Source organism: Mytilus edulis, chromosome 11, assembly GCF_963676685.1.
Source record: "Mytilus edulis chromosome 11, xbMytEdul2.2, whole genome shotgun sequence".
Classification (NCBI taxonomy): domain Eukaryota; kingdom Metazoa; phylum Mollusca; class Bivalvia; order Mytilida; family Mytilidae; genus Mytilus; species Mytilus edulis.
This window is the reverse complement of record NC_092354.1, coordinates 12,647,249-12,673,557: the sequence shown is the minus strand read 5'-3', so window position 1 is coordinate 12,673,557 and position 26,309 is coordinate 12,647,249. Positions and strand designations below refer to the sequence as shown.

Genomic DNA, 26,309 nt, shown 5'->3' with positions numbered 1-26,309 from the left:
GTGAAAGGTTTTTCCAAATAAGCTATGTATCTATTTCTGGGGTAGAAAATCATGAATTTCAGACGTTGAGGCATTTTAGAATTCAAAATCTTAAAACTCGACACAAAATCTTTAAAATTACTTAAGGGATTTGAAAAGTAAGAACTCAAACACTTAAGTATGTGAAAAAAAACAGTTTCTCAATAGTGTCTCTACGAACATTAACTTTTTATCGATTAAAACACAAAACTATCCAATGACATTCAAAACATATTATCAATACAGAAGGGCTGATTCTCTCATTGGCTTGTAAGTTTTTAGAATTTACTAGAACACGCGGGTCCTTGACTGAATAAAAGCACCTTCACCTTTCTTTCAGCGTGTGTTTTTATTATACGTGTTGGCATTTGGTAAAGTCATGATGAATATAAAGTGCACAAAATACTGCTTAAAAGCTTCCTGTTTGAATCTGTCCTGGTTTTCTTGCTACAATCGAACATGCTGATATTCATTTTTAGGTCAGTGATTTCATTTAGGATCATTTAGTAATTTCAATCTCGGTGTAATGACGAAGTTTAAGTGTGTTTATGACCCGTGTATAGCAAATTGTTAAAAAAAAACTGCTTGGTGGTGCGCCGGACTTTAAAGGAACGTACAGATAGATAAGGTACTAATGTAACAAGTATTATTTGTATCAATATATCGGTACCTTATTCAATCAGGAACGTGTTAATTAATGGTATTAATAATCATATGGAAAACATAAGGGTCTGAGATGGTGAAATTTTTCAATCAACATCACTGTCCTTTATTAGTTATATAAAAAGTTAAATTATTGTGCAGACATCTGTACTAAACACAATTATATAGATTAAAAGTAAGACTGTATGTATATTTGAATTGCTTTCTTCCGATCGCCATGTTCTGTCGCTAATGACAGTTAATGACCCTTACATTGATACCAAAAGACGTCGACCATGTTGGTTTAGTTGATTCTTCTGTAACATGACTGGCCAGATGAACAATCGATTGTTCCACCTCCCATATAATCCGATCCAAAAATAGTACACTCATCCGCTAGATATCTAAATAACACACAATCAGAGTTACTACGACATATCCGGGCACAATCCAGAATGTTGCTCCGACTTAAAACACGTTGGATTTGGTGAGACTGAACTGCAGACTTCCTAAATTGAGTAAATAATACAGTTCCTGTTTGACATTTAATAAAGTTATTTGAAGCCGTTTCGGATTTATATGGTTTAGATTTAATATTTGTTGTGGAATTGAAAGTTATCGCTTTATCTATTTGGTGTTCTAATTTAGGTTTTGATTCGGGTGTTGTGTCTTCATGAGAACTAGATGAAGATGCCATATGAACACGATTATTATCAATAGACTGTCTAGTCCAAATGTTGTCTGTAGAAGCCTCTATCTTGTGTTGATTATTGGAATTAGTTTCTATCTGTTTCGTAATTGGATCATCTATCGTTGATACGAAATGAGAAGACGACATAGTATTTCGTGATGTATCTCCCAACTGATATTTCTGGATTGTAACAGCTTGTGCATTTGCGGTTACGCTATCTCTTTGCCTTTCATTCACAGAAGATCCATGTTCATAATCAACGTTTGTGTCGTTAGCATCGTTTGCAATATTACCGTCAAGTAGAGGGAACGTTCTAGCCTCCTTACTTGATTCATCTCCAAGGTTGTTGTTATATGTCATTGCGCTAACAGACACAATGCGGTCATATAATGCTGTTGTTTGTTCATTATTATCATTTATATGATTTATAATGTTTTCTTTAAATGTATGCTGATCTGAATCTATAACTTTATCAGTAGTTGTATCCTGCTTGATATGTTTTACCATCTCTATCATTTCGGTAGTATGTAGTAGTCCATCTATTGGAGCTGTCGTCTTTGATGAAATATCATCAGTTATCGTATGCATACTTTCAGGTACTTCAGTATACATTCCAATTTTCGGTTCAGTTTGTTCGGTTCCTTTTGACAGATATTTATAAGTTCTTTCAACAGCTTTGTTAGTTGGAGTTCCTTTGATACTTTGTGATATGAAGAAAATTGGATGCTCTGTTCTGCCTACTTTTATCCTCATAGTATCAATGTCTTCATCAAGTGTAGTTAAATCATGATCTGGCAAATATTTAGTACTATGGACTGTTTGTATATTATCCACTGTTGCTGACTGAACAGATATAAGATCCTTTGTAACTTTGTTTACGCGGGAATTCTCAGAAGCTTCATTGATCTTTGTCGTCATCAATTGTTCTAAACCTGTGATATTTGTTGATGTACCTGTTTCATCTTTTGAAACATCCGTAGCCTCTGATATGTGAGCCGGCTTTGTTTCATCTTTTGAAACATCCGTAGCCTCTGATATGTGAACCGGCTTTGTTTCATCTTTTGAACCATCCGAAGCCTCTGACATGTGAGCCGGCTTTGTTTCATCTTTTGAAACATCCGTAGCCTCTGATATGTGAGCCGGCTTTGTTTCATCTTTTGAAATATCCGCAGCGTCTGATATGTGAGCCGGCTTTGTTTCATCTTTTAAAACATCCGTAGCCTCTGATATGTGAGCCGGCTTTATTTCATCTTTTGAAACATCCGTAGCCTCTGATATGTGAGCCGGCTTTGTTTCGTCTTTTGAAATATCCGTAGCCTGTGATATGTGAGCCGGCTTTGTTTCGTCATTTGAAACATCCGTAGCCTCTGATATGTGAGCCGGCTTTGTTTCATCTTTTGAAACATCCGTAGCCTCTGATATGTGAGCCGGCTTTGTTTCATCTTTTGAACCATCCGAAGCCTCTGATATGTGAGCCGGCTTTGTTTCATCTTTTAAAACATCCGTAGCCTCTGATATGTGAACCGGCTTTGTTTCATCTTTTAAAACATCCGTAGCCTCTGATATGTGAACCGGCTTTGTTTCATCTTTTGAACCATCCGAAGCCTCTGATATGTGGGCCGGCTTTGTTTCATCTTTTGAAACATCCGTAGCCTCTGATATGTGAGCCGGCTTTGTTTCATCTTTTGAAATATCCGCAGCGTCTGATATGTGAGCCGGCTTTGTTTCATCTTTTAACACATCCGTAGCCTCTGATATGTGAGCCGGCTTTATTTCATCTTTTGAAACATCCGTAGCCTCTGATATGTGACCCGGCTTTGTTTCATCTTTTGAAATATCCGTAGCCTGTGATATGTGAGCCGGCTTTGTTTCGTCATTTGAAACATCCGTAGCCTCTGATATGTGAGCCGGCTTTGTTTCATCTTTTGAAACATCCGTAGCCTCTGATATGTGAGCCGGCTTTGTTTCATCTTTTGAAACATCCGTAGCCTTTGATAAGTGAGCCGGCTTTGTTTCATCTTTTGAAATATCCGTAGCCTCTGATATATGAGCCGGCTTTGTTTCATCTTTTGAAACATCCGTAGCCTCTGATATTTGACCCGGCTTTGTTTCATCTTTTGAAACATCCGTACCCTCTGATATGTGACCCGGCTTTGTTTCATCTTTTGAAACATCCGTAGACTCTGATATGTGAGCCGGCTTTGTTTCATCTTTTGAAATATCCGTAGCCTCTGATATGTGAGCCGGCTTTGTTTCATCTTTGGAAACATCCGTTGCCTCTGATATGTGAGCCGGCTTTGTTTCATCTTTTAAAACATCCGTAACCTCTGATATATGAGCCTTCTTTGTTTCATCTTCTGAAATATCCGTAGCCTCTGATATGTGAGCCGGCTTTGTTTCATCTTTTGAAACATCCGTACCCTCTGATATTTGACCCGGCTTTGTTTCATCTTTTGAAACATCCGTAGACTCTGATATGTGAGCTGGCTTTGTTTCATCTTTTGAAACATCCGTAGCTTCTGATATGTGAGCCGGCTTTGTTTCATCTTTTGAAACATCCGTAGCCTCTGATATGTGAGCCGGCTTTGTTTCATCTTTTAAAACATCCGTAGCCTCTGATATGTGAGCCTTCTTGGTTTCATCTTCTGAAATATCCGTAGCCTCTGATATATGATCCGGCTTTGTTTCATCTTTTGAAATATCCGTAGCCTCTGATATGTGAACCGGCTTTGTTTCATCTTTTGAAACATCCGTAGCCTCTGATATTAGACTTGGCTTTGTTTCATCTTTTGAAACATCCGTAGCCTCTGATATGTGAGCCGGCTTTGTTTCATCTTTTGAAACATCCGTAGCCTCTGAGATGTGAGCCGGCTTTGTTTCATCTTTTGAAATATCCGTAGCCTCTGATATGTGAGCCGGCTTAGTTTCGTATTTTATTCCATTTGTCTGAACCTGCGCACCAGCCGTTTTCTTTGTCATTTGGGAAGTTGCAGTAGTAGTATCCAGCGCACTGGATATTTGAAAATATTCAGTTTCGTCTTTCCAGGGAAAAGTTGTTAATTGCTTGCTAGTTTCCACCAACTCTTTTGTTTGATATTTTTCACCAGTTTCCACATGCCAACCAGTTTTAGAAGACTCGACAACTTTTGTTGTTTCTGCTGTTTGAAGTTGATGCGGTAAATCATCATTTGTTTGGATCTTATCAGTTGCAAACCAGTTAGCAGAATACATGTCTTGAGCATTAGTCGTTGGTGAAGCTGTAGTGTAGAAAGTTGATTGTTCTAAGTTATCAGGTCTCGTAACTTTCTTGTCATCGACGATTTTTGTAACGTAAGTGATGAATTCTTGATCTGCCGGTTGGTTGTTTTCTATTTCCAATCGTGGAGCATATACCACTGTGGTATCTAACATATTAGACGGTATCGTCACAGTTGTGGCTTCAGTCTCTTTAAAGAAAGAAATACAATAAAATATTTTTTTAAAAACATAGAAGTTCATGTTTGTGTTGTAGTAATAAGAAAAAGTAGGCACTAAATATACTTCTTATACAGTTAACTTCAGTGTTTGAATGGTGTTATCATCCTCTCACATCATACATAATTATACACCATTACACATCACATCATTCGACCCATTTGAACATGATGAATTATAAATCATTAGCACTGCAGAACATAATTACTATTAATGTAACGAAAGTAAGGTATATGTAAATATCAATATGTTGTCTTATGCAAAGCTTGATTTGAAAAAAATGAAATATAGCATTCATTGTACACCTAACACCATTCCCATTACACCACAACCCTTCATATAACATTACAACATACATCATACATATTTGTGTTGGGACGATATACCATTCCCATTACACCACAACCCTTCCTACACGACCGACACTCGGCTAACCGAGAGATTGGTCGGTTAATCTATATTGAGTATGCGGCTATATCGGCAGTGGGTCTGTTAATCGGGTTGGCTATACGTCTGTTAAGAGTAAAACGCACAATTTAATGTTAAACTCGATCAAATATACAGATTTTTGGCATATTATAAGAATTAAATCAAAAACAGAAAAGTGTCTGACAAAATGATATCTATCAAAGAACATTTTCCACCTTTAAAAACATTTCATAGTCTGCGCAGTTTTCAGTAAAAGTAAAAGGCGTCGCGCAAGTATGTAGATTTATGATTACACGCATAGCAATTTTTTAATAAAAGGCGAAACAAACAATTTTTGATATCATTTAAAAGACACAAAATACTACTTTGGTTCTTAAATATAAATTGACATTAGTAAATATTTCATAATTGTAATATAACGTGAGTAATACCACGTTTTAGTGAAAATTATGTGAATAAAGTCTGTTAATGGGTTGGACAATTGAAATTGTGTCAGTTAAGAGTTATTTAGCCACGAAAATAGTTGTGCTACCTTTATATTTTCCCATTGAAAATGTTAAAAATGAGATGTTCTTGAGTAAAAAAAAATATTGTCAGGGTTCCGCGGAACCCAGTGTCTCGCCTACTTTTGCTGTAAATCGAAGGCTCAACAAAAATGAGGAAAAAAATCAATAAAAATATTCCTCTTGATACTATCTTATGATTGTAAGAAGCTTCTGTCCAAGTTTAGTAAAAATTTAGGATAGTGAATGAATCTTATAAATGTTTTGAAAACTTTAACTGCAGACTGTATGTAATGTTAACTGGAAGAAAATCTAAGTCCATTTAAAAGTAAAATACAGAATAAATGGAGTAATCTTTTTACAATATTTACTTCTGGATACTATCTTATGATAATAAATAAGCTTCTGTCCAAGTTTGGTACAAACCCAGGATAGTTTAAGAAAGTTATTAAATTTTTAAAAACTTTAACCACAGAGTGAATGTAATGTTTCCCCGCAGAAAAACTAAGTCCATTCAAAAGTAAAATACGGAAAAAAATGGATTTACTTAATTACAAAATTTACTTCTCGATACTATCTTATGATCATAAACAAACTTCTGTCCATGTTTGGTACAAACTAAGGATAGTTTAAGAAAGTTATTAAAACTTTAAAAACTTTAACCACAGAGTGAATGTAATGTTTCCCCGCAGAACAAACTAAGTCCATGATTTATAAGTAAAATACGGAAAAAATGGAATTTTATTTTTACAAAATTTACTTCTGGATACTATCTTAATATGATCATAAACAAGCTTCTGTCCAAGGTTGTTAGAAATCCAGTATAGTTCAAGAAAGTTATTAAAATTTCAAAAACTTTAACCACAGAGTGAATATTTGTGGACGCCGCCGACGACGACGACACCGACGACGACGGAATGTAGGATCGCTTAGTCTCGCTTTTTCGACTAAAGTCGAAGGCTCGACAAAAAATAATAATACGATGCAACACTATCCTTCCAGTAAAAGCATTTTTATTTTGACTTTCTTTGCATTTTACTCAAGAGTGTGTCACTTCAATATAGCGTGATCTGGGTTGGTCGCTGGAATATGCATGAATTTAGAATTAACGATTTCAATCAGCCTTAATTTTTGGGTCTGCTCAAAGTAGCATGTTCTCAAATCCGATTGAATGTGTCTTTCTAATACAACACAGGGTACATATATAACGTGTTGTCGTTTTCATATGCACATGACATTTGTCACTGGGCGTTTAGGTGGTACCCAACACTACAGGGAGATAACTCTGTAAAGTCAGTGATACGTTTTAATTACGTTGTGTTGTAAAGGGAATAATAAGCTTCTCGAAGATCAAAATTGGTGTTTGTCAAACTGCTATATAACCAGTTAATTTTTCTGACAAAACGCTGGTTCAAATTTTTTGAAATTTTTATATTTCTGTTAAAGGTTCAAATTAAATACTTTTTAAACTTTTATCCAAATTAAACGAACCACATTGATTTTAGTGAAAGTGTTCGGTACCACCTTAATCCTAATTCCTCAGCATCATCCAATTGTTTTTTTTTTTCTTGTATTACTTAATCATCTGTAGTTTACAAATCATTCTAAAGAAGTAAATGGAAAGGAGCGAATGCAGCTACATTTGGTTGTATTAAAATTTAATTCACTTTATTCCGTTTAGTTCCTTTTCTACATATGTGCAGAGGAGAACTGCAGGTGTCCACATGTAAACGTCAAGCATTTGTCACCAATATGAGTACATCGCAATCCGTTACTGTTTCAACACCCAGGGGGGTTTCATGTCTTTATTCTTAAACAATTTGTTTTCTTCTCTTTTTTAGCAATGCATCACTCTCTACTGTCCTTTTATTTTGTATTCTGTATCTCCATCCAGATTCTCGTGTATACCATGAGGGTACGGATTGGGGGATGTTGTTTATTTCTGTATTCTTTAAATGGTTATGTTACTTTTCTCTACATTTTATTTATCTTACCCATTATTCTTTCTCTATTCTTTATATTTAGGCATCCCAATATACTGATGTTTAGTTACATTACGACGTTAATCTCTGATTTATATACTGGTTACCAATGTAGATGACAAATTGGTGTCATTCATGACAATTAAACAGAGTCCACATGATATATGCGACCATTCTCGGATAAAATCAATTTTACTTTAATTTAACACTTTTTGAAACCATTTTTATCAATTTTCAATATCCATTGCCTATATTGTTATTGTTTATGTGTTTTGTTCCGTATATTTTATATTCCATTGCTCATGTTTTGTTTCCGTATATATTTTATGTTCCATTGCTCAAGTGTTGTTTCCGTATATTTTAGCCGCTCGTCTTGAGCCTACCAAATGAACACACCATAAAGTAATAAAATTATACTTTTATTGTCATTCATAACTCTTAACAGACTAATTAACAGACCGGGTTTTATACATCCGACCCATTTACAGACCAGATTTTTAATAAAGATTGATTTATGTCACCAAAATACAGATTTTCGTGTAGATTTTTCACAAAATGATATCAATTTGGTTAACACTCATAATGCCTGTCTTTTTTCGATGTTCAAAATAGTGCATGCAAGTAAATTCAACCCAAGTGTCATTTTGTGTACATTTTGTGTGTGTAAAATGTGTATAAATTTACTGATGAGTAATTTGCCTTTTCATTTTATAGATCGTACATAGAAGCTAGAAAAATAATAATTACACCACTGGATTCAGTACATTGAATAGTTTTGTCAGACATAAATATTTTTTATGATAAACATATATTTAAAAGGTTATACAAAGAAACATTCTGAGTTTACAATGATTTTCTCGATAACACCTGATTAACAGACTTTAGCCAACCCGATTAACAGACCCACTGCCGAAATAGCCGCATACTCAATATAGATTAACCGACCAATCTCTCGGTTAGCCGAGTGTCGGCCGTGTCCTATAACATTACAACATACATCATACATATTTGTGTTGGGACAATACACCATTCACGGACTGCACGATCAAAGCAGGAGATCGCATAGGAACATTTTTGTTAGAAGTTACTTGCTTATTCCGTTTTCCTGGTGTTTTTTAAATAGTAATAAACAGGCGTCTTAAAGCAGTGTTTGGAATTTCATCAACGACTAAACTAAATAATGGATTGTTTGACGAAGTTGGAAGGTTCACAGCAATGTAATGTCTATTATGTTTTGAGTTAATATGCATTGGAAATACATAATCATTTTTTTAACGTGACTGATTAAGAGCCTTTGAGGTATTTACATATATAACCATATCCAGAACACTCTTAACCAAAGAATGGAAAGCAAAGGATGTGTGTGTAGAGCTATTTTAAACTGTATCTACAAAAATACTCTAAAGTAAATTAAAAAAAGTATTCTTAATCATGTATAACTTAATCAATCAAAAATTCCCAAATTAATTATATATACAAACCTCTGCAAATGAACTCTTCAGTAAGAATATCTGAAATAATAAAGATCAGTGTTTGTATTTTAGAGATAGCATCAATTGATTTAGACTTGTGTGTAAGTGTTAATTTTTTTTTCAATGCAAAATTTTATGTCATAACGTCATTCAAAATAGTTTAAAAAGTTCCATGGCGGCAAAATAAAACAAATGTTGTCTCTAATCTGATGATTGTTGACATATTTTTCCGTCTTATTTTTAAACCATTCCAAATGCCGTAATGGATTTATCGCGATAAACGTTTCTACGGGTAAAATAAATTCCTACAGGGAAAACGGTACTATTTATTCGGCCATAGGCGACAATACTAACATTTTCTAATTTTACCACTTTTTATAATAAAAACCTGGATAAAACAGTTATGTGTGGTGTTAGTACTTAATTACTCTATTTTAAAAATTGAAGCCAAATAGTATTATGACCAACTTTCAACGGAGCTTGTTTATGTTATCCATGCCAACCGTCATTTTGCAGCAAATTTATAAAATTTTGAAAGCCTTTTCGAATAATTCTCTAGAAAATATTTCAATAGGTTTTAAAATTTATATTGTAAATATAAACACTGCAGTTATTCATAGATAAATACAAAAAAATATATTGTACCCTTACATCCAATCACGGCGCTCCTAAGTTGACTTCTTTCACCTGTCTTGGGTACACAAAAGGCCAACCTAATGCTGGGAAAATGTATTAGTGCCGTTTTCCCTACAGAACCATCACTGATTTTTATTGCAATTTCATTTTATTTTTTTCTGTTTGTATGATAGATCTTGATTGATAGCGAATTATATATATTTGCAAACAGGCAGATTATCCCTTTACCTTCAGATCATGTGATATGGTTTTGATCAAAATATAAATTGTCTGAATTAGTTTTATACCCATTTCAGATTTAAAATATCTGTTCATATTATCGATAGTTATTAATAGTTTAATTATGATGGAATTTAATTCGGTTACCTGAACATTTTGGAACACTGCAATAATCCCACAAAACATTATCAGTGTAGCACCATGGTGACCCTCTTTCTCCATCCGGGTCTCTGCAGTATGAACCAGCCGACTGAATGGTTTCGTCAGAAAATGAATGTAAGTAAAAGGTTTTGTCTTTAAGTTCATTCCATGGTTTACACTGCAATCCGTTCGACGTGCATATTCTTTTACCCTTATACTCTCGACTTTTACCGCCGACATAGCATTCATTTTCTGTAGAACAAAAACAAACAACGTCAAACTGATCACCGAAACGAAATAAAGGTGGTGCCTATTTGATATTCCAAAGAATATGTCAGGAGGGTTTAGAAATTTATTGTAGAATTCAGATATTTCATCGTTACCACTTCAAACGTTCATTAGTAGGAACTTGTGGAAACGTTTTCGACTTAAAAACAATACCCACTATATTGATCGAATAATGCATTTTGAAATTACTGGCAATGTTTCAAAGGGGCGAAACACCGACATACAATATGCATGTCTACATTAACCTAATTTATATGGTTTTAATACTAAGTAGCAAAACGATTCATTTAATTCCGTGTTCACTTGATTTCAATCCCAACTTTTACTATGAATGTGTAGCGACTTACACAGTAAAAATCATTATCAGCTCATGCCTTATTCACTATTTATGTTCCTCGTTAAGACAAGGGTGACGTTTATCTTACCAAGGTGTTCTTTTCAAGTCAATATTTTTGTAAGACCGCATGCATGCATTTTATAGAAGAGTTTGTCCTACTTTCAAACTATTCTTCAATAAGACAGAAGACGGTAAGTGGAAAGAAGCCAGTGTTTAGGTTTTAAATTTTAACGAACGTTATCATTGCATTTATTAAGTCAGGGATTTATTGCTACCATATATTTCTTTAAACCATTACTATTATTTATTTTATTTGATATAAATATTTGGTTTCAAAGTAGGTCTACATATCGTTGCTTGCTCTCATTTCATTAAGGCTCTGTCTCATTTGCAATTATCCCACATCTCCTTTTTCATATCAATAGAAGAGGGGCGAAAGATTCCAGAAGGACAGTAAAACTTACAAATATAGATCCATTTGGTTTATTTAAAACCAATTCTAAATATTTTGTCAATACCTGCACATGATACATAAGCAGGACTCCATGTTCCATTTGCCTGACAAACTTCCACAGGGCAATAATTATTGAACGATATCACACCTTCCTGGAGTTTGGCACATTTATATATAAGTGCGCTTCCTTCAGTTGTTTCAAAAGTGTCCAATGGCGCCAACGACACACACTCATTGTCCGCTCTAAGTTGGAAATCCGGTATACCACAATCTACTAATGATGTAATATGATGAATACAATGGGGATTTTATAGCACTATGTAGTAAATATATCAAGCTTATAATATGTGACGCCAGCCAAATGATTCGTCTACATAAGGCCTTATCTATGGCATTTTAATGGAATGAAAGGAAAGTTGAATACTGGAACAATAAAATAATTCATTATTGTTAAACCCACCAAAAGCTGACAAATTATTAAGCATCAATTTGGTCACAAGAGAATACTATAAATTCCAATATAAATTATGTTATATTATTTTAACGCACTAGAACATTATTTGATCATCAGATAACAAGATAACAGATAAATACTCTGATTATTGACCAACATATTGAATTTGACAGGTGTCAGATTCAGAATCTTTAAATACTTAGAATATACAGTATATGTTTTACCCATATAAAAGGCCATACAGCGACATTTTACTTCCTCCAATCTACGTCAGGTGAACATTTGTCTTATTGGTGACCATAGGATATCTGCTTAATAATATCTTAGGACATGTTCATATACATTTAAATGGGTCAACGATGACTTAGAATAAATTGTCAATGATACAACGTTTTCCTTTTTTCATTTGTGTCTAAAAATAAATGCACTAAGATCAAGAAGATACCAGACGTATAACTTGGAGTGTTTTGTATGAATAAAATTACCTGTTTGTTCATTTTGACCTGCAAAAGTAACGCAACATTAGATTAATAAATATTTGATTCAAAACTCTATTGTCATGTAAATCAAATTAATTTCAAACAGCGGTATATACTATTGCCTTTATAAATGATTTGCGACAAAATAAACAAAAAATAACAACAAGTATAAATGACAAGAGAATGCGTGTATGATTGAACAAACCTATACTTACATTACGAGTCCCTTGCCGATTGTACTAAAAACTGCTTTATAATGGAACCCAATTAAGATGTCCACCAGTTTTAGTGATTTTGGGCAGAAAATAATTTCATTTCTTCATTAAGTCAGCAAACTTATTATATTTTATCTGTAACCCTCTGTGTTGACATGATTCATCATTTGAATGGCAACAATATAAACTAGTCGAACGTAACCCACTTTGAATTTTTCGAAATACTAAGGATTTTCTACTCCAGGAATAGACACTTTAACTATATTTGGTAAAAACTGTCGGAATTGTTTGGTCGTCGACGCTCTTCAACTTCTTATTTTTTAATTCTTTTTAATCGTTTTTTATTGGAGCGTCAATGATCAGTCTTTTGTATACGAAATTTTAATTCTAGTATCTATGATGACTTTAATTACTATAAAAGTGAGATTGTTTTTTAAAGATTATAGACGAAAGGATAGATATATTTTAGATGACAATCATATGCTATTGATTTCTACTGAAACAAAAGTTACTCTACACGTTTATTTCTAGTTTTCTTTTCTTTTACTTTGTAGTGCTGATTATAAAATAAAATAACATTTCCATAGAGTAGATAAAGGTTATTTTCAAAAAGTGTCTCATAAGCAATATTTCAAAATGGGGATTTGGTTTTTTTATTATGATAGAAATACATTTTGGCGAATAGAAAGTAAGTATAAAGTCTAATCAGCGAGCGAAAAGAATGCAAAACAAATATTAAGACAAAAATTCAGCAAAATATAATAACATAAAAACAATGACTATATATATACCACATACTTGACATAACGTAAACAATATAAACAACTTGCCTTCTGAGCAAGGAATTTCATTTACAGGTACATCTATAAAGGCATTAGAAATAGTAAAGTTATTATTTAATAATTCTGTTGAGATTTTACAATCGGGTTTAAAAACTCTCTCGAGCTTGAAAACACTTTTTGTCAATAACTATTATATAAGGTCATATAATTTTAAAAATGTAATGCAAAATGTTTTCAACGCTGTTCATTAGAAAAGTTCGAATTCTTTACTACACTTTTTGTTCTGCATTTAGTAATAATTTCGCATTGTTTATATGTACCGTTGATTTTAATTCAATGATTGTTCATCACAAGAAAAAAGTTAATTTGTTTGTAGCCCATATTTTAAAATATTTTACAAGAAACATATATTTTCAGCTCTATCAAAGGAACGAATTTTCGAGGATGAATTTAGCGTTTTATTAAACAAATGCATAATAAGGAATGCATTTTATACCTTGGCATTTTGGTATATCACAAAAGTCCCATTCAATATTATTGTCTTGTGTATAACACCAAGGTGAGCCCCGCAGAAAACCTGGATCCCTGCAGGTCCTACCAGCATGTTCAATTGTTTTATCTGGAAACACGTCTCCATAGACAAATCCATGGGAATGTGGCACCTGGCTTGTCCAAGACTGGCATGGAATTCCAGATTTTGTACAAACACGACGTCCATTATAGTGTTTCCCTGTTTCTATACACTCATTTTCTGAAAGATGATACAAAAACATCATAATTATATAAAAATTATTATAATAACTTCTCTATTTTCAAAGCGTGAGAGAGAAAAAAAAGATATTCCACATCTTATAAAACTGTATACGTATCTATGTGAAAAGCAAATGAGTTGATTCAATATGGTTTAAATATGGAACCTACTTCTAGCTACAATTTCAAATCAGTATTTAAGGCCTATCATCACAAAAATAATAAATAGGAAACAATGATTAAATAGAGATCACGTTTATTTTTTAACATTTTTGTATTAGCATTTTGAGGTGCTCCAATTATCATCAATACTATGAACAATGGAAACCTATAGCGCTTGCATAGGTATACGTCTTGGCATAGTTATATACATATCTTACAACAAGTAAAACAAATATATGATTTGCTGATCAAATTTTGTATCTTGATTGCGAATCTCACAGATAAAATATACATGAAGATAAAAAAAAAAGCTGTCGATACCAAACGAAATAATTACATTTAAATATTATTAAGTTATAAATGAAGATATTTGATTGTTTAACCTGCATGGTTCAAAATGAGGAATCATCGAAACGATGTAAGATATTTTTTATCAAAATATAAGAAGCCACCATGAACACTTATGTTAAGAATATATAAAAACAATTTAAAAGATATCAATGGAAAGAGCTAATATATCACTATATGATAAAATTTATATAACAAAGCCCCCATACTAACGATTTAATACGCTAATGCGCGTTTTTGGATAAATAATACTCATAGGTTGCGCATGAATCAAAATAGTTTTAGCCATAATCAAATTACAGGCAGTTGATACGAAAGAGAGTAATAATTAATATTTGTCCATCAAATATGACACCACTTGCTTTCTTACGTGAACTAATCTAACTTACTGGCACATGACAAACTTGCTGTACTCCATGTCCCATTTAACTGACAAACTTGCAGAGGACAATATCCGTGAAACTTAGCTTCTGACATAGTATTTGACCTAGCTTCACAATCAAAACGAATGATGGATCCTATTGACTGACTATAACGAGGAACAGGCTTGATAGATAAACATGAGTCGTCACCTTCGACAGCCATGTTGGATTCTCCACAATCTGAAATGAATATCAAACAATACACCTTAAAATAATAGAGCATCCCCCTATCGAAATCAAATACTAGTATCACAATTATATTTTTGTATTAAGACAATCCTTGGAAACGTTTACTTTACTATAGATAACAGATATCTATTAAAGTATATTTAAACAAGTATCATATTGATATCATCGCGCGATGCAATAATATGTCTTTGAAAACAAAAATAGATAAAAGTTTTACAGAATCACGAAAAAAGATGTTTTTGGTATGTATACGCCAATGAGACGACAACCTAGCCACACAATTTACTACAGGTAAATCGATCTTCGACGATCTGTCTTTAACAACCAATGCAGGAAAGAAAGAGTAGAAAGATATGGAATTCATGAACAGGCTGGATAGCAGATTTAGAAGAAAGATATGGAATTCATGAACAGGCTTGATAGCAAATTTAGGACAACACGTGCAAAAGAATCAAAGTTAAACTTGTGTTTTGAGATCTCCTTTTAAATATTGATCAGTACATTTATTAAAAATGGTGCATACAGTTTAATGCAATAAAAACCAGAACAGCACATAACAGTTTACCAGTGAAATAAAACCCATAACAAACACGTTATATTGTATAATTGCAAAACCCTTAACCTTCTGAAAATAATTCATGTCGTCCTACACTATATATCAATTCATTATTTGAATATCAAAGAATAATGAATAAAGAAATGCCATAAACCGTGCTGATAGACATACTCTAATGAATAAAGAAATGCCATAAACCGTGCCGATAGACATTCTCTAATGAATAAGGAAATGCCATAAACCATGCCGATAGACATACTATAATGAAAAAAGAAATGCCATAAACCATGCCGATAGACAAGCCGATAGACCTAAACTAAACACATTTATTTAAAAACCAGTTGCGGGAATTTCTCGTTGCATTGAAGACCTGTTGGTGACCTTCTGCTGTTGTCTGCTCTATGGTCGGGTTGGTTTCTTTTTGGCACATTCCCCATTTCCATTCTCAATTTTATTATCTAATGAATAAAGAAATGCCATAAACCACCAGGCCGATAGACATACTCTTTTAAAGTGTTTGCTGATGCATGTAGTCTCATCAAGTCTATATATAGACTACGTTTACGTTTAGTTATAATTTTAAACCTGTAATATCTTTGAGATGAAATAATTGAGCGTCTATTCTACCAATTTTTAATGTTTTACTTCCTTTGTTCACTTTTGTGAAGTGATCCAGGGTTGCACTTCGTTTTATGTAGATACAATGAATAATTAAAACCAGGGGTTCCTATTTTTAAAGTTGAAGTCTTCATTCCATAATTTTGCAGACGCCATATTTGATCAAAATAAGCAAAGATTTTCATTGCATGACACGAACAAGTGATATGTGGTACAAACGTATACGAGACAGCAACTTTACAAATCTCAAATAAACACAAAAACAAAAACAAAAAATCTTATATTTGATCTAATCTTAAGTGTTTAAAGAAAAGAGAAATAATGCCAGCAGAACATGTACAAGAAATGTTTTATTCACGTTCTGACTGTCTAGACAAAATTTCATACGAATGTTAAACATACCTTGTTGTCCCAACAAAGGTGAGGATTCCATATTGCAGTGACTTCCTATGTTAACAAACACAAAAGCAATTGTAATTAGATACAGTAAGGGTGATCAGAAATTAGAAAAAAACAACATTCATGTTAAGTCATTAATAGTACTTAATATACTTCAAATTGATTTTTTAAGTTGTAAGTTAACATGGTTGTTGTTATTGCTGTGTATGCATTGATTTTGTGTCATGGATGGACACCCCATATCCTTTGTTTTTCTATTTGTTTTATATCAAACGGTCTTCTTTTTCATATACAATCAAAATGTACGTCAAGCGAAGGAAACTACTATAAACGTTACAGTGACTTTGATCGCCTAATTACATTCTGGATTAGTGATTTCAATCCTACAGCATGTACAATGCAATTAAAAATCGTAAATTTGATCATATGTTAATATTAAACATAGGAAAACTATTTACCTTTCATTTCACAGAAAAATATAAGCCAAGAAATGTAATCAGTATACGTCATCTGAAAATATAAATTATGTGCAAAAATGAAACTTAATTTTGTATTAGTCGCTTTCTTGGCAATCAAATTGTATTTTAATATCCCAATAGTAGCAGACATCGTACACTGATATTTTTTTCTCATTAAGCCAATGCATAACATCGATACAGATATATGAAGACAAATACTCTTTTTGATTATGTTGTAAAAATTGTATTCAAATATATATAAAGGAAAAATAAAAGGTTTTGACATCTTTCTGTTCATTTGGAAGTTTAGGTCTTTGAATTCGACATAGATTATAATGTCTTTGTAGTTCAAAAATATTCCTCGAATTCCAAGTTTTTCTTAAACATTTTATTGTTATTATTTTTTTTGCGAATTTTGAACGAGGGAATTCGCATTCTGAAAATATTGTTATAACAATCTCTGATTTATAACATATTTTAACCATTCTTTATAAATAAAGTTTTGTTTGTCCACAAACATCAATACCAGCTTGTATCTTATTTACTGACAGAATATTTTGAATGAAGTAAAATTTATTGAAGAAAATTACTTCTACAAATTTAATGACAAGAACTGAAACACTCGGGGTACAAAATAATCATTGCAGGGCATAACAGTTATATATACAATAACCGGCAATGGACATTTGAGCGCATTGACAGGACATTTGAGCGAAAAAAAAAGGACGTTTGAGCGCCAAAGTATAGGACATTTGAGCGCCTAAATTTTAGGACATTTGAGCGAAAATAAGAATAAGCGTAGGACATTTGAGCGAAAACAAGTCTTGGATAGAGAATTGTCTTATTGGCAATCATACCACATTTTCTTACGAATATAGTTCATTAAATGAGGAGTTTACCAACAAAAAGATTAAAACATATTTTAATTGTAAAAAACAAAGCACTAAAAACAAAGCACAGTCATAAAACAGGAGTTTACCAACAAAAAGATTAAAACATCTTTTAATTGTAAACAAAGCACTAAAAACAAAGCACTGTCATAAAACATAAAACTCGGCAACGGCATTATTTACAAGTCTGTTCGGGCTTGGAACTTATATCCCAGGCTTCTGACATAAAAATCCCTCGTAATTTCCTGCTGGCAGTATTTCGAATGCAAATCCCGGAGATTCTGTTCCTTCTCCTTTTCTGTTCGGCTCTGCGGTGCATCAATGTTCAAACTCCGAATTTTTATGTAAGTCACAGATTGCAATTTGATAATAGTGTCAAGGAAAATATAAATTGATGGATGACTGTGATAGAACTGCTCGTTATAATGGGCATGAAATGATTCGGGCCCATTGTTAGTACGTTTTAACGAGGATGGAACTTCGGCCCAGAGATGAGGGGGAAATAACGATTCATCTGTTATATAAGTATCAGTCAGGTAATCTGCAAATTCTATACAAGGCTTGTCGTTAGGTACAACGGCCATAAAATCTTCTACGAAACAGTCGGCTACTTCGTCTGGAGCTAAAAAGGCTATCCCAAAAATCCCTTTAAGCCATTTACTAATGTCTGAATCAAGCTCTTTGTATTGTTGACTAAGTCCAACTTTCTGGATTTTTCGCCACCAGGCTTGGCCTAAGTGAAACCTACAGCATTTGATCTCTATAGACGGGAAAAAATCCTTCATAACTTTCATTACCCGTTCTTCAAAATCGACGTGTACTGCTTTCGGTTGAAGTGTGTGACCTTGATCGGAACATAGCTTGACAATTGAGGAAAAGCAATTCACGTAAATTTCTTCAGACTTTCCAGGAAGTAAGCAGAATACAAGAGGGACATAATTTCCTTTGTTATAGCCATGAATAGTATATAACTGTTTAAAGAACTTTGGGCAATATTTGTAAGTACCATCCATAAAAATTTCCGGCACACTGCATAAACATTCAAGATTGGTTGGACACGTAAGAATAATTATACCAGTTTGTTCATCATTAAACTGCACAAAATTTTCAAATTTATTTGACTGAATATTAATCTTCTTTAATGATTGGTGTGTTTCCTCTCTAGATTTAGGAAGTGCAGGGTGAGATTTACGCCTCTTTCTATATATAGCCTTTGAAACGCTGCCAATGTCTTCAGACTTTAGATTTGCTTCATCCATGTTCTGTAACTCTGTACGGATAATTTTTGAAGGACGTTGAGCAATATCATCATCCGCTTTTCTTTTTGATCGTACCCGCAGCAAGTGACGTTCATTGTCACGATCACTGGTATCATGGTTATGAGTATTTTTCTGTTGAATTATAACGGTTCCGGTACAATCCGTCCTCAGTCTTGCTTTGTAACCTTTTGCCTGAAAAATATTGAAAGGACAAATACAATTGAAGTGTTTAAATGCTTTTTCATTTGCTATTGCAAGACATAAAAATAAGATGTAGTATGAAATGAAATGAAATGAAATTCATAACATGTTTAGAATGGGAACACCACAGACATTTATGTGTTTAGCTTCTAAACATTTTCCTAAACATGTTTAGGCTCTAAGCACAATTTTTACAGTGTATTGTATGAATATTGTAAAGAGCCTAGAAAATCAACCTAACAATGTTATATAGGTTACAGTACGACCTTCAACATGGAGCCTTGATACCTAACCCTATATGTGGTAGCTTATATTCAAATGTGTTAAAAAATTAATCTAAAGGAGGTATAAGATAGACATATAATGATATAGATATAAATCAAAATTAAAAGAAGTTATGGAAGTTGAAGCGTAACAGACGAACAAGTAGTTTACATTAACATTAAATTTGTAAAAAAAGGTACTTACTGTACATCTCCAGGATATTTCTTCTCCTTTTAGTGTTTTGTCCACTCTATATCGGAAACTGTCACAAACAAGGCTTCTTTTTCCCTTATTAGTCTCGGTCAAAATAATATCCATTTTAACACGTACATGTATTATTAGTATTAAGATTTCAAGTGCCAAGGGACATTTCACTTAATAGATATATATATAAGAATTTTAGAACAAAGCAAATTTGCATAGCCAATGAATTATAGTAGAATTGATTGGTAAATAGAGATCAACTTAGGATTTCACTTACATAAACCAGCCAGAACCGGTCGAATTACTCGGGTGTGAAATAAAATAAAAAATATTTATAACTAAATCTTACTTTTTTTTCTTACTTTTAAAAAAAAATCTTAATTCGTGTAAAATTATCAGGGAAAATTTCGCTCAAATGTCCTGTCTGAAAACTCAGGTAAGGTTAATATCCCGGCGCTCAAATGTCCTATGAAGTCGGCGCTCAAATGACCCTATGTGCTTTTTTCTTTTTCGCTCAAATGTCCTATGCCCACAATAACAGAGGACGACAAATGCAGGTTTTGGCAATAATTCACATGGATCTGCGTTGCACGATCATAGAAAAAAGCCACATCGTTGATTTACATTTTATTATTTATTATACCCCATTTATTTAATGTTCACAGCAGTATAAAATCTGTATTTGAATTAAAGGAATTTGATAGTTGAGAATAAATCGAAACAATGCGTTTTATTTAACCCCATTGCGTACAACATCATAGGCCTGTTATCCGTGATTATGTATTTAGACTGGCTTTAAAGAAAACTTTTTATTTCTTTTAAATTGCAATTTACATTTTATTATTTATTATACCCCATTTATTTAATGTTCACAGCAGTATAAAATCTGTATTTGAATTAAAGGAATTTGATAGTAGCTTGAACATCATTGTATTGGAACTTATTTTTAAATTTTTAAATACGTAATAAGATGTTATTTTGACAGTAGTAAATATGTAAGTTTAAGGTTGAAGAGCATTGAGGACCCAATTTATACTTGCTGTTTAGTTATAGTACATTTATTATTCTACATGTAACTATCAAAGACGTATCTACTTTTTACGATTGCGTAAGAATTAAGAAGGATAATTGAACTAAGTTTATTAATTAGAACAGGATCTGCTTACCCTTCCGGAGCACCTGAGATCACCCCCAGTTTTTGGTGGGGTACGTGTTGCTTAGTCTCTAGTTTTCAATGTTGTGTCGTCTGTACTTATTGTTTGTCTGTGTCGTTTTATTTTTGGCAATGGCGTTGTCAGTTTATTTTCGATCTATGAGTTTGACTATCCCTCTGGTATCTTTCGTCCCTCTTTTAGAAACATTTAAAGTAACAATTAACGTTTTTTCTCGATATCTACAATTCAAAATATTGTGACAGCTTACCTTGTCAAAAGCTGGAATATCTTTTACACTACTCCAGTTTTATCTCTTTGACCATATACGATTTATTTGTCTTTAATTGGATCACATCCATATTGACTATGACTATTTCATTGACTTCTAATTATCTTATTGACTCCTGGTATCATCTCATTGTTAAGACTTAATGTGTATTAACTAGGAAAGTTTTATGATCATGTTGTTTTCGTATTGTTCTAATAGGACCAATGTCTGTAAAGAATGCATGTCATAACTATAACTGTATAAATCTTATTTCACTAGAAAAGGAAAGCATGATTAGTTTTCCACGTTATAGCAATTTTAGAGTGATTGATAGGATTCACAAATGCATAGGAGAAATACTCCCTAATTACTATTTACATGAAAGTTGAAATTGGCAGACCCCTGCACAAATTGACTTGTCCTGAATATACTTAAAACTATGACCATAAATGTTCTATGTAACAAACAAAATCTAGCAGGAGGACAGGCGATACTATAAGTTTGGTTTTCAATCGCAGTTGTTAAACTTACAATGTATTTGAACATGTTGAAAGGCAAATTTATTTAAGTTTAGGATATTTTAAATAAAATAAATTATCATACTACATTGTGTTCAAGTCATATGCTTACCAAGATATAATATAACATTAGTTACCATTTATTTTTACAATTTATACTGACGTTTTTGGGGTATTAAGTTTAAACTTTTCATAATAAAAGTAATATTTCAAATGCATCTTTCTAACTAGGGGAACTAATTGTATTATTTATTTCCTTTTCGTTCTTTTTTCTTATTAATTAGAATCTCAAAACTGTTTGAATATGTATGGTACACACATATTTCAGTTTATAAAAGTAACAGTACTTATCCTTAAAAGTGGATACACCAATTGACATTAAATATGTCAAAACTTATCCCTTTCGAAAAACATATTAAGTTGTAAAGTAGTTAAGTGAGTACAATTAAACTTTGAAATATTTAGTGACTGTATGTAATTATTGTTTAAAGGGAAACTTCGCAAAAAAATCAAAAATTGATATTATGTTCATTCAGTATAAAAATGCTCAAATTCATAGTTATTAAAGTTTTATTCCGCTAGATAAGCGATCACCATCGATTTTAAATTTAGAGTATCAATTCTCTGCGTTCGGCCATTTTGTCTTCTTTCCCGATTAAATAACAACGATATGTCTATAAACCACAAAGGAACTGATACTCTAAATTTATTGTGAGGGGTGTGAGGTGACACATCCAGGTATTCAAGCGATTTCCTGTCGGGCTTGCAAGTTCATGCATCGTTTCACCTCTGCAGGTATTGATCAGTGTACACGGCGGATTACTTATAACTTTCCATTTTGAACTATCAGATGTATAATATACAACTCTGTCTTACTTGTCATTACTAAACTCATACGCTTGTTTATAAATAACATTTCTGGTGTAAAGAATATTATTCATAAAAATATAAATAATACCCAAAAAATAAGATTTGATGAAATTAAAATCTATTTAAATATTTTTTCCAAGGGTGAATTTGGGAAAATGTAATATATACTCATTGTCAATAGTGAAGGACAGATTGGAACATACCAGAAATATTGATTTAAAAAAATGTAAGCACTTGTCGACGATTCGTTTATACGACTGGGTAGAATGTTACGGAACTATAGCGCAATTTAAAATATATACATGTATACATTAAACATAAGAAAAAAACATATATTTTGAATAAATTGGGGTAAAAGTTTTGTAAATAGACTAGTCCACGTATGCCAACAAAAACCAGTATGTAATCATCGAATGTCGATCGATAGACTATTGTATACCAGAAGAAGAAGAAGAAGAGAACCAATTTGATTTAAATACAGGTCGATGTATAATTTGCTTAGGTTCATCGAAGTTGTGGACATAGTAAAATCACAGATTTATATTTCAATAAGATTGTTCTCGAACAAAGGAAGAAATTCGTCATCACAATTGTTATATATGCCACTGGACGAACACTAATTATCCCCAAGGGATGTGAATATTTTGCTGGGAAACTATTGAGTATCAAAGTTTCAAATTAATTTCGGGATTTATTTTCTTTCTTGGTATTTAAGAGGGAAATATGACATTAAATTGGTTCTGTCTTTTTTTTTAAACATCGTTAAAAAGATGTGTGTCTAAGGTGGACGCCACAAGAACCCTGTAATACTAGTACGAGAGTATAGCATGTAAACATTCCTTCTCAATAATATGGTTGTATTGGAAATCTTTTCATACAGATTGACAACTCATGGTCCGATATGCATGTAATATTTGCCACATGACGCCCATAGTTCTTTCTACCATCATCATCTTGTTCTTTGATATTGCTGTAAACATCGATGGTTCACACCCAAACAAAATGGGTGTAATGTACCTTCAGAGCTTCTCCGTGGTATACACTTGTGAAAATTAATATATAGACGAAATTTCTGTATTGAAATGAATCTACATCTTCAAATAACGATTTTGAGTAATCACCTTACAAACCGATATAAACGAAGGGCAAGATATAACCATGAAGGAATTTAGTTTTTGTCAGACGCAAGAACTCATCACTATCATAAACGTATACGTATATATGCATGCAGTTTCAAATATCAAGAACAAGCGGTCGATGTCGATAGTCCGTTTTCTAACTGTTCAGAGTTAGACCTGTCACTTGTTCATTCTTGGAAGCCTTCATATTCCCCGTCCAACGATGGGAACTCTTTCTGGTTGTGTTGACTATAAATGCTTGTATGGTAATTCTGTCGTTTATCTGTACGTGGTTGCATTTCCTCTACTTTCCCAACAAACAAACTAACGAAACGTTACTAGTCTGCTTTCTTTAGAGCTCATCCTCAATGGCGCTTATACGTCAGGAAACTTACATGTATACTAATAATGATTGTTTCAAGAACAACGATATATGGACGAATAATTCTAAATTCGTCAATATCAGTTATGCATGACTAAAATATAAGTTTTATTACAACTACTGTATTACTTATTTGGATTAATGACGGCTATCATGTTCAACATTGCACAAATATTATCATAGAATTAAAAAAAAAATGTACAAAAATCCTAAAAAAAAATAATGCCTTAGCTTAGATCATTGGTATTTTTTTCACAAAAAGTTCATGTAAATGATTGTCAAATGAATTTATCTATGTAAGAATGAAATGTTAAAAAGAAACTAAAAAAAATCATGCATTTTGTATTTTTTTTTCAATTAAAAACTTTAAAATTGCGATAGTTTTATGAGCATTAAACACAGCCAGATTTGAATACAAGTTAAGAAATTCCGGTAAAGTCAATGATATCAAACAGATGTGCAATGGTATATCAAATTGGGAAATATTGCATTTAGTTTTTATTAAAGATTAAAACTACTATTTTTTACTTCATATTTGAATCTTTACGCCAATTGCCGCTAAGAAAGTAATCCAAAATTGTTTCCTTTTATTTTTATACACTTTCCGAATTATGAATCTGAATTTTATTTTCAATTAATTTACACAATTTAATTATTGTATCTTTATTCTCATCGTGTATTAAATACAGCATAATCTTTCTAACCTTTCTGTTTATTCTTTCCAAATAACACCATTCATACCTGTGTACGCTTGAACACACACCTGCGGCTAAATAGCTACAAGGTAAACGAATTGACCTCAAGCCGAGAAATATACAGTGACCTTTACAAAATAATATACACACTCTGCTCACACATTAGTTGCATTGAAATGATTATCAAAACAATAACGGTAAATAGAACTGAAATATTTTCAGTTCAATATCAGTAAAAATGTTCAATAAATATTTTATGAAAAAAATCTCAACAATAATTAATGAAATTTATTCGAAAACATTTACCAGAAATAATTTTATAGGAGTTTAATTCATTCAATACAAAACGGTATATGCATTATTCATTTTCGTTCATTCTTATATTGTGGTTAATAACTACGACCTTTCGTCAGCTGTGCGCTTTTAATTACGTATATTGTCGATAAGCTATAAGAGTTAAACAGATTTTATTTTTTCCCAGAATTCACCAAATCGGGCTCAAACGTCACGATCCACTCGAGAATTCAACCAAAAAAGTTACAATTACTTGATTTCCTCCGTTATATGAAGGAATTTAAATTTAAAACTTTGCAAATGTGTTTTTTATGTTAAGATGAACATAATTAGATGATAAGTAAAAAATCGCGGAATTTCCCTTTAAGATATCATTTGCATTAATATGGTGGCCGGTTAAGGCCATTTCGCGTTTTCATCTTTTATATTCTATAGGGCGAAAACGCTAAATCGCGAAGTCGAAAACGCGAATCCGATCGTTTTCGCCTTCGAGTTTTCGCGTTTTCGACTTCGCGATTTCGCGTTTTCGCTCTATAGAATAGGAAAGGCGAAAACGCGAAATGGCTTTAACCGGCCACCATACATTAAGGTTTTCTGAAAACATTGACTCATATGATCATTAAAAGTAAACTCATTGGATTTGCAAAACTGATAATCTTTACTAAATCAAATTATTATTCTGTACATTCGAACAGGTTGGCAATGTAATATACCATTACAAACATTAAATGATGAGTTATAGGGGCACTAGCTGTCAAATTCGTGGACACCGATATGACTCAAATTCTCATATTTGATTTATAATAGTGTAAAACATTTACCCAAAGTCTAAAATAAACAGTATAGATAATATGTAGGTTCATTTCGTGTGTATTTTAGTCCAGACGCCATCTAATTAATAATCGATTTGACCTCAGATGACCATATAAGCGATGTAAACATGAATGAAGATATGAATAGATAAAACCAACACGTGCAATTGGATCTTTTTATACGACCGCAAAATTTGAAAAAATTTTCGTCGTATATTGCTATCACGTTGGCGTCGTCGTCGTCGTCGTCGTCGTCGTCGTC

General features: G+C 32.7%; 3 protein-coding genes across 3 annotated transcripts; all 3 read right to left on the bottom strand.

Annotated features, from left to right (window-relative positions):
- Nucleotides 1–964: 964 nt before the first annotated feature.
- LOC139493988 (mucin-4-like) lies at nt 965–11,586 on the bottom strand. Its single transcript, XM_071282156.1, has 4 exons — nt 11,351–11,586; nt 10,214–10,459; nt 9,221–9,250; nt 965–4,797 (listed from the first exon to the last, which is right to left on the bottom strand). Exon 4 carries the CDS (start codon nt 4,760–4,762, stop codon nt 965–967), a length of 3,798 nt encoding a protein of 1,265 aa, XP_071138257.1. The 5' UTR covers nt 4,763–4,797; nt 9,221–9,250; nt 10,214–10,459; nt 11,351–11,586.
- Nucleotides 11,587–13,578: 1,992 nt separating this feature from the next.
- On the bottom strand, nt 13,579–21,584 carry LOC139493931 (plasminogen-like). The gene is made up of 5 exons (XM_071282101.1): nt 21,359–21,584; nt 17,119–17,170; nt 16,664–16,708; nt 14,866–15,078; nt 13,579–13,967 (listed from the first exon to the last, which is right to left on the bottom strand). The coding sequence occupies exons 2-5, from the start codon at nt 17,168–17,170 to the stop codon at nt 13,678–13,680; spliced, it is 600 nt and encodes a 199-aa protein (XP_071138202.1). The 5' UTR covers nt 21,359–21,584; the 3' UTR covers nt 13,579–13,677.
- On the bottom strand, nt 18,025–20,470 carry LOC139495149 (uncharacterized). The gene has a single exon (XM_071283329.1). The coding sequence runs from the start codon at nt 19,265–19,267 to the stop codon at nt 18,188–18,190; it is 1,080 nt and encodes a 359-aa protein (XP_071139430.1). The 5' UTR covers nt 19,268–20,470; the 3' UTR covers nt 18,025–18,187.
- Nucleotides 21,585–26,309: the final 4,725 nt, after the last annotated feature.

Excerpts from the sequence above, each read along its gene's own strand:
- LOC139493988 (XM_071282156.1), bottom strand. The coding sequence starts at position 4,762 with ATGTTAGATACCACAGTGGTATATGCTCCACGATTGGAAATAGAAAAC.
- LOC139493931 (XM_071282101.1), bottom strand. The coding sequence starts at position 17,170 with ATGACGTATACTGATTACATTTCTTGGCTTATATTTTTCTGTGAAATG. Across the intron at positions 16,709-17,118 it reads ATTTTTCTGTGAAATGAAAG|GAAGTCACTGCAATATGGAA; the intron begins GTAAATAGTTTT and ends TTGTTAACATAG. Across the intron at positions 13,968-14,865 it reads AGCAAGTTTGTCATGTGCCA|AAAATGAGTGTATAGAAACA; the intron begins GTAAGTTAGATT and ends ATCATCTTTCAG.
- LOC139495149 (XM_071283329.1), bottom strand. The coding sequence starts at position 19,267 with ATGGATGAAGCAAATCTAAAGTCTGAAGACATTGGCAGCGTTTCAAAG.